The sequence below is a fragment of the Lissotriton helveticus genome, chromosome 6 (genome assembly GCF_964261635.1).
Source record: "Lissotriton helveticus chromosome 6, aLisHel1.1, whole genome shotgun sequence".
Taxonomy (NCBI): domain Eukaryota; kingdom Metazoa; phylum Chordata; class Amphibia; order Caudata; family Salamandridae; genus Lissotriton; species Lissotriton helveticus.
Window position 1 is genome coordinate 151,489,739 of NC_136067.1, and position 14,960 is coordinate 151,504,698.

The following is a 14,960-nucleotide window of genomic DNA, read 5'->3' on the forward strand; positions in this document are numbered from 1 at the left end:
ATCCCGCCAGCATAGACCCATGCACACACGTACACGACAGCCATTTTAGACACCATGGCCTCTCTGCCCATCTGTCCCCGGCACCCCTCTCCGCGCGCACTGCTCATGCATCAGCCACAAGACCCTCTCCCTCTGCGTGACCCTGCTCTAGAAGTAGCACTCCTGCTTGACCCACACCCCCCATTTCCTCCCAAGAACACCCTTCCCCTCAGCTGACAACCCCCCCGGCTGCACTTGGCCTCTCGACCCGGTCCCAAGTCCTAAGACCAAGCCTCGTGGATGTACATCCCCCTTTTCCCTGCCCAGCATAACAAAACCGTGATACACCAACCGAAGTGTCCGACCTTATCACTTGACCAACCTTTGACCTGATCATCCCCTCCTGCCCTCGTGTCCTGTAGGAATGTCCGGCTGAGAGATCACAATCTCTCTTGTTACATTCAGGAGGGGAGGATGACATCTGAGCGACTGGTATGGGAATAGGCCTGAAGCTGGGATTCCAAGCATGCCTTTTTCTACTTCAAAGCGTCTTTATTGTAATAAGGAATGTTTGTGCATCATAAACATGTGTATAAAAGACGAAGCCTCAGAGAACTTGTTAGAGCACCTCCTGAAGACACTATGCGAGTGTCCGAAATGACAGGCTCTCCTCACGAGAAATAAAACTCTATTCTTGTCTTCCTGCTTCCAGCGCCCGTCTCTTTATTTGGTAATTGTTCAAGATGGAAACTAAGAGGCGTCCTGCGCCAGCAGCCTGGGCATCAGGTGCGTTATGGGCTGACTTTTCCTCAAGGTCAGGTGATGTATAATTCATAATTGATTCCTTTCATAAGTCAGCGTCCTTGGCCATCGTTGGCACAAAGCCAAACCTACCAAAGACATGCCGGGATTGTGATTTTACAAATGTTGGGTGGTTTGAGGCTCATTTTCTTACCTGTCATAGAAATGCTGTGGACAGGCTGGTGGCTGGGACCATACAGCCAATCAGGGGCTCCACCAGACCTGAACTTCGGGGGGGAAAGACTCTCAGCCAGGGCTGGCCCTAGCATCGGTCGTGCACGGTGCAACAGTCTTTTTTGGTGCCCCTTCCCCATTTCCTCCTTCTCCATTAATTCCCTCACTACCACTCGCCAACAATGCATCTCTATAGGGATACTCGTAGTTTACTCATACTCAGTTCTAAGATCTGCATGGTATACGTTCTTTGTAGCAGGCACATTAACCCTCTGCGCTGTGTGGGTGGCAGGAATGCCCATGTTAGTGCACGGTGAACGATGTGACAGTGTAAGAGTAGGGTGAGAGGAGGGACAGCATGGTGAGTGAGGTGACCATATGAATATGGGTGCGGATTTAAGTGAAGAGTGGGACGAATGAATGTATGGTTAGTGATCGGCTTGTTTGAGTGAGATTGCAGAGTGAGCAGAGAGGGGGACAGGCGAGTGAAGTGTCCCATGAGTGCAGGGTGAGTAGTGTGCTTGTGTGATTGCAGGGTGAGGTAGAGGGTGAACAGCACAAGTGCATTGTGAGTGCAGAGTGATCACTGTGAGTGCAGTTTGAGTGGTGTTCTCATGTGACCCCAGGGTAAGAGGAGGGAGAACGGTGTAAGTTCATGGTGAGTGTGGTCATTGTGAGTGCAGGGTGAATGGCGTGAGTGCATGGTGATCAGTGTGAGTGCATTGTGATCGCTGTGAGTGCAAGGTGAGTTTGAAAGTGAAGTGCGAGAATGAGGAGTGAGTTGTCTGAATGCAGGGTGCATTCTCAGACACTTGAAGTAACTCATCATGTTATTGAGAGCTGGCGTAGCGTTTCAGAGCCCCACCCCCTCCTATGTGGCCGGCATGACTCAATTGCCAAGGCCGGTTTGCATTCCCAGTCCGGCCCTGTTCAGGGATTGAGGGTGGAGGAAATAAATATTGTGTTCATTCTGCCACAAACTTCCAATCTTGTGGTTAAGGTTTCAGGCTCATTATATTGATGTCTCAGACATTACAAAAATAAACAGTCACCGAAAGCCTATTTTCAGCACTTATCTGTGCATACTTGGAACAGCAAATATAAATAGAAGCATTTGTAATTGTGTGCAAGGGCTGCCTGAATGATCCATGACTGATAATTAAAGGGAACAAAGACAGAAAAGTCATATTACAAATGAATACATATGATTTTATTTATAATCCTATTTAGTGTCAAGATGAGGCATTTGTAGAATCTTCAAACAACAAATGTCTGGTATTTACCTTTTGGCAACCCAACATTATATTTCTTTTCATGGAATGCATTCTCACACTACCTCAGTAAAAGTAAAATCCAAATGTAAGGGTGGGGGCGCAGGGAGTACTGAAACCAGAAACAAATCTAAGCCTTGTTAAACAGTTTACAAAGGTATGTAAGTATTCAAATGGTCTTTCAAAGACCTGTGAAAAACTCGGGTGTGCCAGAGATAAGACTCCAGACACTGCTCAGCAGAGTCCATAGCAGCTGAAGCTGCAGCAGCCCGAGCTGAGACACACGCCGGGGTGGGGTGGGTGGGAGCAGTGGGGCTGAAGCCCTTTCAGCCCTATGGGCGTTGCACACCTGCAGCCAATGAATATTTGGGAAAGCAGAGTTCCATTTTTAAGCCCTGGCTTGCTCTGTCGCGAAATAACTGCCTCTCGTGTCAGCTCTGCACTCTTCAGTATCACAGCCTTTACAATCAACCATAACCGCATTACCAACAAAACCCAAAAGTATGACGCCATCTCTGACACCCCTCAACAACACCTTGTTGTAGAGCACCCATCTCATCCCCCCAAAGAAGCTGAACTGAGGACAAACACCCTATATCTAGGCGAGTAGCAGCCAAACACGTGCATCCTCCACCCCCACCCCGCCCCCCAAAAACTTTGGGAGGCGTTGTCATACTGGTTGCCCCATGCGCCGGGGAGCACTACGAACTGAATTGCCACACCAATCATTCCCTAATGAGCCGTTCTCATTTATGTTTCCTCATGTTTAAATGTTTAAAATGGGCAAATGTTTATTCTAGGTTTCGCAAGTTTCTCTTTGGCGGCCCTCTTGTTGGGAGATCTCAGATCGCTGCACCATAAAACCCATATGCCACTGTGGATGACAGGCAATCAAAACTATAAGGCATGGAAGAACCTAGCAATGTACCGCACTCATTACTTTCTTGTTTAACCATGTGTTCCCTCGCTTGGATTGGTCCCGCATTAATTTCCTCAAAGATCCAGCACTATATCCCTTCTCGGGAACTGCGTTCTTCCTACCTGAACTTGTTGACCACCCCCTCATTCAAACGCAAAACTCATGGGGGACTCAGATTTGCAGTCTTGGTCCCGCAATTTTGGAACTCGCTTCCTGTGGAATTGAGGTCTATGACTTGCTATGCACAGTTCAGGAAACGCTCAAGAACAGGCTGTTTTCTCAGGCATACAGTCCCGTCGATGCCGCATCCTCATTTGTTCTCAGAACCATGAAACTGATTGGTGTACGCGTGCTTAATGAATATTTTTAACATAACATAACATGGGTGTACAGATGGTCTGGGAACTACATCAGTTGTAGGTGTGTTGAACCTACCACTATATCAACACACGGTCGTTATCAATATGGGAAAACATCTTATTGCACAGCCATGAGCTATAGACCTGTTTACACTCTGTGTATTATTGCACATAAACACCATACTGTTAACTGATATTTATTGGATCAGTATACTCATTGCTGTGTTTAACATTCCTGAGGCACAAGGCATTTCCTACAGGACAAAACATATGACTAGAGCTCAGATGACCAGCAGCCAGCCCCTGACAAATAGTGATGGATCTTTAAAAGTCACACCTTACAATGCCCTGCAGACAAGGAGTATAAATGGCACTGCCTTACTAGTCATCAATGCCTTTCTCGGTGCCATGACAGAAGCATATGGTGTAATGGTGGTCACTTTGTTAAAAACAATAATAATTTCAAGCCACCCTTTCAGTGGCCTGGCTTGCTCGCTATGCCCCATATGGGGACCGGGTTGTCTTATTTTGTGCGTTCTCTGTTCTTTTTTATGAGTTTTTTGTGTTCTTTGCAAGGGTATCTGTGGATATGACCGGGTATCATGGTGTAATGTAAGGTCCTCGTTTACTATGCTTTAAAAGTTAATACATTTTAATATATAGTGAAAAAAGTGTTGTAGAATGAACCATCTTTGCCATCATTTTCCACATTTTCTTAAAGTAGAACACCCCCAAAACCCATCTCGAAGTGGTCAGATTCACTAGCAACGCTCGATCGCCTTGCACCAGATGTGGGGGCTGGTCTGAAAAAATTTGCCAAAGCTGCTTTGGGTTTCCAGTCCGGCCCTGCCCATAGCTAATATCTTTAGCACTAATAAGATCTCATTGACTTGTCATATTGTACCATAAGGCTTTCTTCTATTTCAGTGGTATTGGTGTATATTAAGTTAATGAGAAACAGGTGTTATTGTACATTATACTTATTCAAACTGGTAAGTTAGCTGAAATAAAGTCACAATCAAATACTCTCTGCGAGCATTAAAAATAGTACAAATGTAAAATTGATGAAATGGAAACTATTATATATCTAGCATGGATTAGGAATGTTTCATTGTAAACTGAAGCATATTATTGATGATTCTTGGTACTTCAATAGCATTTTCACTTTTCGGTGTTTAGAATCAGTGTAACTTGTTTGCAGCCAACCATGAACTCATTCACTCACTCATTCAGTAACCAATGAGGCAAATAAAGAAAGTCTCAAGAGCAAGAAAAACCCGCACAGTCCTTAGGCTCTATTCATCTCATAGAGCCCATTCTCAGAAAAAACAAAAGTATAGGGGGCCTCTTACTTTTCATTTTCTAGTAATAGTTGCTTCTCAGTCCTTTGAATTTCAAAAATCATCCACAGTCTCTGTTTTAATTTCCATCATAATATTTAATCAATCCATTTAATTTCTTAGTTGTATTCATAAAATAAACTCCCAAGGCATGTTTCGAGAAATACATGCTTTCACATGCTTGTGCCCAATAGTGATATTTACACTGTAACCGGCGATGCATGCTTGATAAGGACTCGTCTCTATGAGTCCTGGCGCATCAGAGTGAAGTTCAAGAAAATAAGTCAACATTGATAGAACAACGATAGAGTGAGCGGCGGAAGAAGTGAAATGTATTTCACAATACACGTCTTGGCTGTTTATTTAGAATTTTATGATTAAAATGTATAGGATTTTCAATGATATTTGAAAATCAAAGCTTTGAGAAGTTATCAATTATAGAATATAATGAGTACAAATAAGAGCCCCCCCTCACTCATTCATCCAGCCATGAATTCACTTATTCGCCCATTCATCCTGGCACTCTTCCATCAAACATTGCATCCACTCACTCATTCAAGTATGAAAAATAGTACAACAGTCAAAATGATCAAATGGAAAGTTTCCTTACCTAGTTTGGTTTAGCAATGGTTCATTCCCAGCTGTAACAGAAGCTGGAAACCTCACCCTTCGCTGGCGGTCAGAATAGCACCTCCTGATGTAAGGCTGAGGGTTTGCGGCACTCAAAGCTGCCCTTCTCTGCTGCTCCCCAAACTGTTTAAATGCTGCATTGTTTCTCAGTGACACTCTTGAAGGGTGGTACTGACCAACTGAATCTTCAGAGCTGGCGCTTGTGGGTGGTGAAGGTTGCTTGGACTCAAACATAGTGGGACTCGAGGGGCAAAATATTGATTGCGCATTGCTGCCAACTTTAGAAGTATCAGAACCATCAAAACTATGTCGCATTCTTCTGCTTGATAAAGATGGAGAGACAGGAGGTGGCGATGGTGTGTTACAATATGGAGGCGGACTTGCATCTCTCCGAGTGGTTGGTGGGCTTGGTGCCCTACCATGAGCTGGTGGGTTTGATGATCTACGCACTAAGGAAGGGCTAGTTGGCTTTCGCTGAGCTGGTGGACTGGGTAGTTTCCTTTGAACCGGTGGACTTGCACGCCCAGGGCTAGTGGCACGACTTGGAAGGTTTTGGGCAGATGGTGGCCTTGTCTGCTCAGGGCTCATATGCATGTACGGTGTAGGGCTTGGGAATCTTTTCTCTGCAGGAGGAGAAGGCATGGATTTAGTTGGAGAATTTCTTCTGGTTGGAGACATTTTTCTGTGCGAAATTGGAGAGCGTTGTCCTTGTACCGAAGAAACACTCGCTTCTTTGCTTTCTCCATTGTCATTTGTTTTTACAATGCTACCAGGATTCTGGAGTGGGATTATTTTATGGGACTGTTTATATAGTTGTGCAGCCTCTTCCTTTTCCATATTTCTTAGGCAAACTAAACCAACCTCTTGATCACTATCCGAGAAGCTGGTGTAATGCAACTCCACAGAGTATTTATTCGGTTTGGAGTTATTTCGGACTACTTTATTTCCTGTCATATTGGCAACATGCTTGCTTGGCAACAGATCTTTAGTACCCAAGGTGGCTTTCATCTTTTCTGAAGATGTCATTTTCCTTTGCACCTCTGGGTCTTTCCTGGCACACTGATTGAGAGTTTCTGCAGGGAATGAGTCTATCGCTCTTGCTGGTACTTCACATTCAAATGATCCAGAAGAAGTATCTAACAATATTTCTGGAGGAGGTGGAGGCAGGTCTAGATCGTGAACAAGTCCTTCACTAGAGTCAGTACTATAAGCTGTAGCAGGTATTATAGGTGGGAAGGTAGTTATACTTATCTGATTGCTATCTTCCATTGGAGAATCAAAAGGCTTATCGGCTAGGCCTTCTGCAGGTGAACTAAAGCGTTTCTCATTTAAATGTTCAAGCATACGATAAACAGGAAAGGATGGAGGCAAAACAGGGATTCCATACTTTTTAATGCATTTAAGAGGCCCTAAGGATCTCGCATTTGTAGGTCTCAGGTTTTCAAGTGGAGTAAAAGTCTCTATTAGTTTCCTAACTGACTGTCTAGGAGAAGCAGTATCACTCTGAAGATTTGTGGCTGAAGAGCCTGCATTTACCAATCGATTCTTTGACTCTCGTCTCAATGTTGTTGGTCTTTCGGGCTTCCTACGTTTATCCTCGGAATCACTCGCTCCGTTCTGAAGATATTTACCAAGAGAGAGTTTATCTTGATTTGGTAAAATGCAGAAGTGCTTTTCTAAAGAGGCCTTTAGTTTGTTCATTGATGAGGATAGCATCATGCAGTCCGAATGTTGGGCTGGAAGGCGTTCCCTCTGATCTCCAGCCTTGGCCTCTCCGTCTGGACCTTTGTTTATGTTTGAAGCGTGCATGTTTTCCAATCTTTTGTTGAGGACCTTTTGGGTTCTCTGAAGTTCTATTAAAGTTGGATCCTCGGCTTGACTTTTAAGAGACTCTTCAGACCTAGACCTTCTGTGTGTAAGTTTATGTGTCCTACATCCACTGGCTGTATTGGGCCTGGTAAGATTTTTGTGTGCTCCTTCATCGTCTGTCCAGATATGACTGCCTGACTCAACAGGTACAAACTTGATTTTTTCACTTATGGCATCTTTCATTTTCAGTGTCATTTCCTCATTTGGGGGGTTGTCCATGAATTTTGTAGAACACCTCTGGGCTCCTGTTCTAGCAGGTGAAGTCATTGGTCTCGGTGGTAAAGTATACATTAGAATTTCTGATAAACGTATATTGTCTTCATTGTCGTGCAGATAGGAGTCATCTTCGTCCACGGCAGATTCACTTACATCGCCAGCCTTGCCGGCTTTGGTGTCCGGTGAATTGTACTTTTTAGGCACTGATGATGTATTTCCTTTTGTTGAAGAAGTTACCTCAGAGGACTCCGTAGAGTCTTTAGCATGTTTTCCAAGTACCCAGTCGGAAGATGTAACTGTTTTTGAAGGTTCTTTTGGAGATGAAATGCATGTGGTCCCTCCAGAACTTGCCAGCCCTAATGAATCACTGCTTCCTTGTTTTTCTAGTTTGTGAGCGGAGCAAAATTCTTTCATTGATTCAACGTCAGCCCCAATTCCACTGTCCTCTGAATAGAGAGTCAAGTCATTCGGGAGTGATGTGACTGCACCAACTATAGAAGATTCAAGCATCTTCATAGTCTCAAGTAGGCGCTTGTCAAACTTTTGCTTCATCTTCAGTTTCACCTGTAAACTTGCGGCAGCCGATTCAAGGTAGCTGTAGGTATCCTGTAAGACATCTGAGGTTAGCGATGCGACGGTCTCATTCAATACTTGCATTTTGTTCACTGTGTACTGCAGTAACTGTGGTAGCAGATCTGGCTGTTCCCGTGAGTCCCCCTTCTCAAGGGGCCAGGCAAGGTTCTTCCCAACATCTTTCAACAGCTGCTCCCCATCATCTGCAATTTCTTCTAAAATTCGGTTAATTTCATCAAAGCGCAGGGATAAAAAACTCACCATCTGCTGCATAATGAGCTGTGTTTGGGTAGCCTGGTTTGCCATGCCTATAATTGCTTCATACTTGGAGAGATTTGGATTCAGATAGGCATACGTATTCTGGTGTGCCTGGACCAGCAGGTCTGGGAAATCCACCTTTATTTCGGCATCAAAGGAAGTGTCTTCTCGGTCTTTCTTAGCAGGGCGACCCTGTTTTGCTGATTTCTGAGCCCTGGGCCTCCTTACTTTCTTATGGTGACATTCATAGTTTTCTTTTGAGCGGTACACCGGGTCTGAGTCGCTCGAGCTCTGCTTTGAGAGGTGTTTACTTTCTGTGGTCGTCCTCTGTGCCATCCCACTGTCCGCACCAGGTGCCTTTTGTTCCATGGAGCTCTTGTCCTTCTGCAACTCAGTTGAGTCCTTGGAGTAGACCTGCCTGAGGTGGGGAGCATGGCCCTGCTCCTTTGGGTCTTTCTTCTGCAAACTGTGTTTCCTCCAGGCAGCAGCATCCCTGCTGGCATTGCAATCTAGATCTGAGAAACTCGAGCTTTCAACCAGTAAAGATATTGGTAAACTATTTTTATTTCCGGGTGGCAGGCCAGGTCTGCCTGCCGCTAAATTGTCTGTAAAATTGCGTATTAGCCCGCTTTGGGAAGGCGCACAACCCATGCTGGATTATGCACTTCCAATAGTAGCAGTGAAATGCTTTGATGGAAAGGATAGACTCATTCTGCAGTAGAACCCGCAATGTCAGACAACGCTTCAACAACAAGTGGTTTCTTCTCTTTGTTCCGCAGTTTCAGACAGCTCCATTCCTATGGTGCATTGATGGGGGTGCTGGCTTCTTCTGTTGTTACAGAGGTGCTGTCGGCGTGTGCTTGTCTTCAGAGCCGCTTCTCTTGGCACCGAACAGCATGAAGGCCCTGCAGGGTGGAGAAGGAATGGATTAGACGAGCCTGCTTACCTTCCTTGTTTGTGCCTTGACAGATGCCAAGTGCAGCGAGGATGCTAAGCCTATTACTATAAGCAGGATGCAGACAGTAAGCAAGGTTTATTTGCAGAACAGTTATTTTGCATTTATGTGCACGTCTTACTTACGTTTTAAAATATAAATTCATTGTCAGAAAGTGTAACCACCGGGGTCAATGCAGAATCTTAAAGGGAATGCACCTACTTCATGGCATTGCCACCGTTTACAAGGGTCGGCTTGATGATCTAGGTGGGGCAGTGCACAGTGTCTGTAAAGGCAGGCAGGGACACGAACAGTTAACACCCAGCTCTTTACTAAATCACGAGGACAGACAATAACAACAACCCTGGGCCGTCCGAGGGCGCTCTGCTGTCATTCTGATGGCTGTTCTATCGCGAAAGTTTTCTCCTCTTAATGTTCAGCTCAAAGACCCCCCAGTTTGGACTTGTTTGTAACCAGTGGTCATTTGACTGTAAGCGAAAATCTGGAATGGGGAATGTGCTGCACGTACAGTGAGTCCCTTGCACGTTTTCCAAAGGATTCGACGGTATGTGTCATGAGTGTGTTCAACTCTGTTAATAGAGACATCCCAGCTCGCACTGCGACAGGCCTTGCAAAGGTTCGTCAGCAGGGGTCGCTGTGCTGCCCGGACACCCGGCACCCCCACCCCTCGACTGTCCCCTGCAGGTTTAGGCAGAATTTCACAAGAAGCAGGTAAAACCCTGCCATACATTCCCGGGTGCAACGCAGCCACGCTAGGATCTAGAACCAGTGTGAGCTATATTGGAAGTTACACAGCATTTTCCGTATCATTTCAAAGGCCTAACACGTTTCGTTGGGTGGTCTGGTTGCGTTATTTATACAGCGCTTCATAAACCGAGCGAGGCCGTGAAGCACATTGGTATGGACAGAAGGATGGACCCCCCTGCCTTATGCTGGGACACTGCTTTGTTCTGGGCAAGAGGGTTACCGTGATTTTAAGATTTTGTGTTTTTTAATTGGCAAGAGGTTGGTCTTTGAAACAAGCATTTGCTATACAATAGGTCTCGCATTCACTCGAGTTTGAGCTATTGGCATTGTAAATGACAATACCTTTTATTTATGTTTTGGGTTTTAAAACATAAATGCATTGTCATTTACAATACTAATAGCTTAAATTATTATGTATTGGTGGTGGTGGTATTGGTTGTATAAATGGTAGTATTAGTGGTGGTATTGGTAGTGGTATTATTGGTGATGGTGGTATTGGTGGAGGTATTGGTGGTGGTATTGGTATTGGTGGTATTGCTGGTGGTGGTATTGCTGGTGGTGGTATTAGTGGTGGTATTGCTGGTGGTGGTATTGGTGATGATATTAGTGGTGGTATTGCTGGTGGTGGTATTGGCGGTATTGGTGGTGGAAATGGTATTGGTGGTGGTGGTATTGAATTGGTGGTGGTGGTACTCGTGAAGGTGGTGGTATTGGTGGTAGTGGTGGTGGTGGTGTTGGTGGTGTTGGTATTGGTATTGGTGGTGGGATTGGTGTTATTGGTGGTGGGATTGGTGGTGGGATTGGTGTTATTGGTGGTGGTATTGGTAATGGTATTGGTGTTATTGGTGGTGGTATTGGTAATGGTATTGGTGGTGGTATTTGTGGTGGTATTGGTGGTGGTATTCAAAGACCGCCTGGATAACAATGCACACGACAGCAAGGAGCTCTTCAGCATCGTAAAGGAACTCTCCAACCCCAGCGCCAATGACATACCGCCCTCACAAGAACTGTGCAACTCACTAGCCATCTTCTTCCACCGCAAGATCGCTGACATCCATGACAGCTTCAACACCAAGACCGCCCGACCACGCCAGACCCCACCTCCCCTGTGAACACCACCAGCGCCAACCTCCTGACCTCCTGGTCCAACGTCAACGACGATGAGACATGCAAGGTCATGAACTCCATCCACTCAGGATCTCCATCAGACCCGTGCCCACACCACGTATTCAACAAAGCAGACACTGCCATCGCACCCCAACTACGGAAGGTCATCAACATCTCCTTCGAAACAGCACCATTCCGGGAAAGCTGGAAACACGCCGAAATCAACACCCTCCTCAAGAAGCCCAAGGTGGACCCCAAGGACCTCAAGAACTTCCGGCCCATCTCCCTGCTCCCGTTCCCGGTGAAGGTCATCGAGAAAATCGTCAACATGCAATTGGCCCGCCACCTGCAAGACAACAACATCTTGGACCCCTCCCGGTCCGAGTTCAGACAAAACCACAGCACCGAGACAGCCCTCATCGCCGCCACAGACGACATCAGGCGCCAACTAGACAACGGCAAAACATCAGCCCTCATCCTCCTGGACCTATCAGCTGCCTTCGACATGGTCTGCCATCGCACTCTAAAGACACGCCTCCTAGAAGCCGTAATCCAAGAGAAGGCCCTTGACTGGACCACGTCCTTCCTCTCCGGCAGAACCCAGAGCCTCCGCCTCCCGCCCTTCCGATCCGAGGCCACCGAAATCATCTGCGGCGTCCCCAGGGCTCATCCCTCTGACCGATGCTGTTCAACGTCTACATGGCCCCCCTTGCACAACTAGCCCACCAACACGACCTCAACATCATCCGCTACACTGACGACTCCCAGCTCATCCTCTCCCTCACCAAGGACCCGCACACCGCCAAAACCAACCTCCACGAGGGAATGAAGGCCGTCGCCGACTGGATGAGGAACAGCCGTCTGAAGCTGAACTCGGACAAGACGGAGGTACTCATCCTCGGACCCACCCCCTCAGCCTGGTACGACTCCTGGTGGCCGACCACACTGGGAACAGCACCGACACCCACCGACCATGCATGCAACCTAGGATTCATCCTTGACTCCTCCCTCTACATGTCTAAACAGGTCAACGCCGTCTCCTCCTCCTGCTACAACACCCTCCGAATGCTCCGCAGGATCTACAAGTGGATCCCGACCGAAACAAGAAGAACGGTGACACAGGCCCTCGTCAGCAGCAGACTGGACTACGGCAAGGCATTCGACGCAGGAATCCCAGCCAAACATCTATGACGACTATAACGCATCCAAAACGCCTCCGCCCGACTGATCGTCAACGTCCACAGCCGTAGCCACATCACCCCCCACCTGAGAGACCTACACTGGCTCCCCGTCGACAAGAGGATCACCTTCAAGCTCCTCACCCACGCACACAAAGCACTCCACAACACCGGACCAGCCTACCTGAACAGCAGACTCAGCTTCTACACCCCAACCCGCCAGCTCCCCTCCACCAGCCTCGCCCTTGCCGCTGTCCCCCACATCCAACGAACAACCTCCGGCGGCAGATCCTTCTCCTACCTCGCCGCCAAGACCTGGAACACCCTCCCTACCCACCTACGGCAGACCCAAGACCTACTCGCCTTCAGAACACTCCTCAAGACTTGGCTCTTCGAGCAGTAGCGGCACCCCCTCCCCTCAGTGCCTTGAGACCCTCACGGGTAAGTACTCTGTAAGTATAAGTACTCTGATTGATTGATTGATTATTGGTGGTGGTATTGGTAATGGTATTTGTGGTGGTGGTGGTATTGGTGGTAATGGTGGTGGAGGTGGTGGTATTGGTGGTAATGGTGGTGGAGGTGGTGGTATTGATGGTGGTGGAGATAGTGGTATTGATGTTGGTAGTGGTATTGGTGGTGGTGTTGGTGGTGGGAGTGATAGTGGTGCTACTGCTGGTGGTATGAGTGGTGGTGGTGGTGATATGGGTGGTGATGATACTTGTGGTTGTATTGGTGATATTAGTTGTGGTGGTAATGGTGGTAATGGTGGTGGTGGTATTAGTGGTGGTGGTGGTATTGGTGATACTGTGGTGGTGGTATTAGTAGTGGTGGCATTGGTGGTAGTACTGGCATTGGTATTGGTGGTGGTATTGGTATTGGTGGTGGTGGTGGTGGTGGTGGTGGAGGTGGTGATATTAGTGGTGGTGTTGATGGTGGTGGTATTGGTGGTGGTGGAAGTGGTGGTATTGGTGGTGGTATTGGAGGTGGTATTGGTGGAGGTGGTATTGATGGTGGTGGTACTAGTGGTGGTGGTGGTATTGGTGGTATTGATGGTGGTGGTATTGGTAGTAGTGGTATTAGTGGTGGTAGTGGTATTGGTGGTGTTGGTATTGGTGGTGGTATTGGTATTGGCGGTGGTATTGGTGGTGGTGGTATTGATGGTGGTGGTATTAGTGGTGGTAGTGGTATTGATGGTGGTGGTATTGGTGTTGGAGGTATTGGTGGTGGTGGTATTGGTATTGGCATGGCATTGTTGGTGGGGTGGTATTGGTGGTGGTGGTGGTATTGTTGGTAGTGGTGGTGGTATTGGTTGTATTGATAGTCATATTGGAGTTGGTGGTATTGATGGTGGTGGTATTGGAGGTGGTATTTGTGGTAGTGGTATTGGTGGTGGTGGTATTGGTGGTGGTAGTGGTGGTGGTATTGATGGTGGTGGTTTTGATGGTGGAGGTATTGGTGGAGGTGGTATTAGTGGTGGTGGTGGTATTGGTGATGGTGGTATTGATGGTGGTGGAATTATTGGTGGTGGTATTGATGGAGGTGTTAGTGGTGATGATGGTATTGGTGGAGGTGGTGGTATTGATGGTGGTGGAGGTATTGGTGATGATATTGGTGGTGGTGGTATTGGTGGGGGTGTTGGTGGTGGTGCTATTGGTGGTGGTATTGGTGGTGGTGGTGCTATTGGTGTTGGTATTGGTGGTGGTGGCATTGGTGATGGCATTGGTGGTGGTGGTGGTATTAGAGGTGGTATTGATGTTGGTGGTGGTATTGGAGGTGGTAGAAGTGGTATTGGTGGTGGTGTTGGTATTGGTGGTGGTGGTATCGGTGGTGGTATTGGTGGTAGTAGTGGTGATGGCATTGGTGGTGGTGGTATCGGTGGTGGTATTGGTGGTAGTAGTGGTGATGGTGATATTGGTAGTGTTATTGGTGGTGGTATTGGTGGTATTAATGGTGGTGGTGGTATTGATGGTGGTGGTATAACTGGTGATGTTGGTGGTATTGGTTGTGGTGGTACTGGTGGTGGTAGTATTGGTGGCATTGGTGGTAGTATTGGAGTTGGTATTGGTGGTGGTATTGGTATTGGTGGTGGAGTTGGTGGTGGTGGTGGAGGTGATGGTATTGATGGTGGTGGTGGTATTGGTGGTGGTATTGGAGGTGGTATTGATGGTGGTGGTTTTGATGGTGGAGGTATTGGTGGTGGTGGTATTAGTGGTGGTGGTGGTATTGGTGATGGTATTGGTGGTGGTGGTATTGATGGTGGTATTGGTGGTTTTGATGGTGGAGGTATTGGTGGTGGTGGTATTAGTGGTGGTGGTATTGGTGGTGGTATTGATGGTGGTGGCATTATTGATGGTGGTATTGATGGAGGTATTGGTGGTGGTGGTGGTATTGGTGGTGATGGTGGCATTGCTTGTGGTATAGGTGGTTAGTGGTGGTATTCGTGGTGGTGGTATTGGCGGTACTGGTGGTGGTAATAGTATTGGTGGTGGTGGTATTGAATTGGTGGTGGTGATACTCGTGATGGTGTTGGTATTGGTAATGGTACTGGTGGTATTTTTGGTGGTGTTGGTGGTATTGGTGGTGT

The 14,960-nt window shown here is 47.1% G+C and overlaps 1 protein-coding gene across 2 annotated transcripts in view; it reads right to left on the reverse strand.

Moving 5' to 3' along the window:
* PCARE (photoreceptor cilium actin regulator) overlaps positions 1–9,148 on the reverse strand; it is a 143,788-nt gene extending 134,640 nt beyond the window's left edge. For both annotated transcript variants that reach the window (XM_078646710.1, XM_078646711.1), the window contains exon 1: positions 5,454–9,148. In XM_078646710.1, coding sequence (XP_078502836.1) covers positions 5,454–9,040 — 3,587 coding nt within the window. In that variant the 5' untranslated portion in view covers positions 9,041–9,148. The remainder of the gene's footprint in view (positions 1–5,453) is intronic.
* Positions 9,149–14,960: the final 5,812 nt, after the last annotated feature.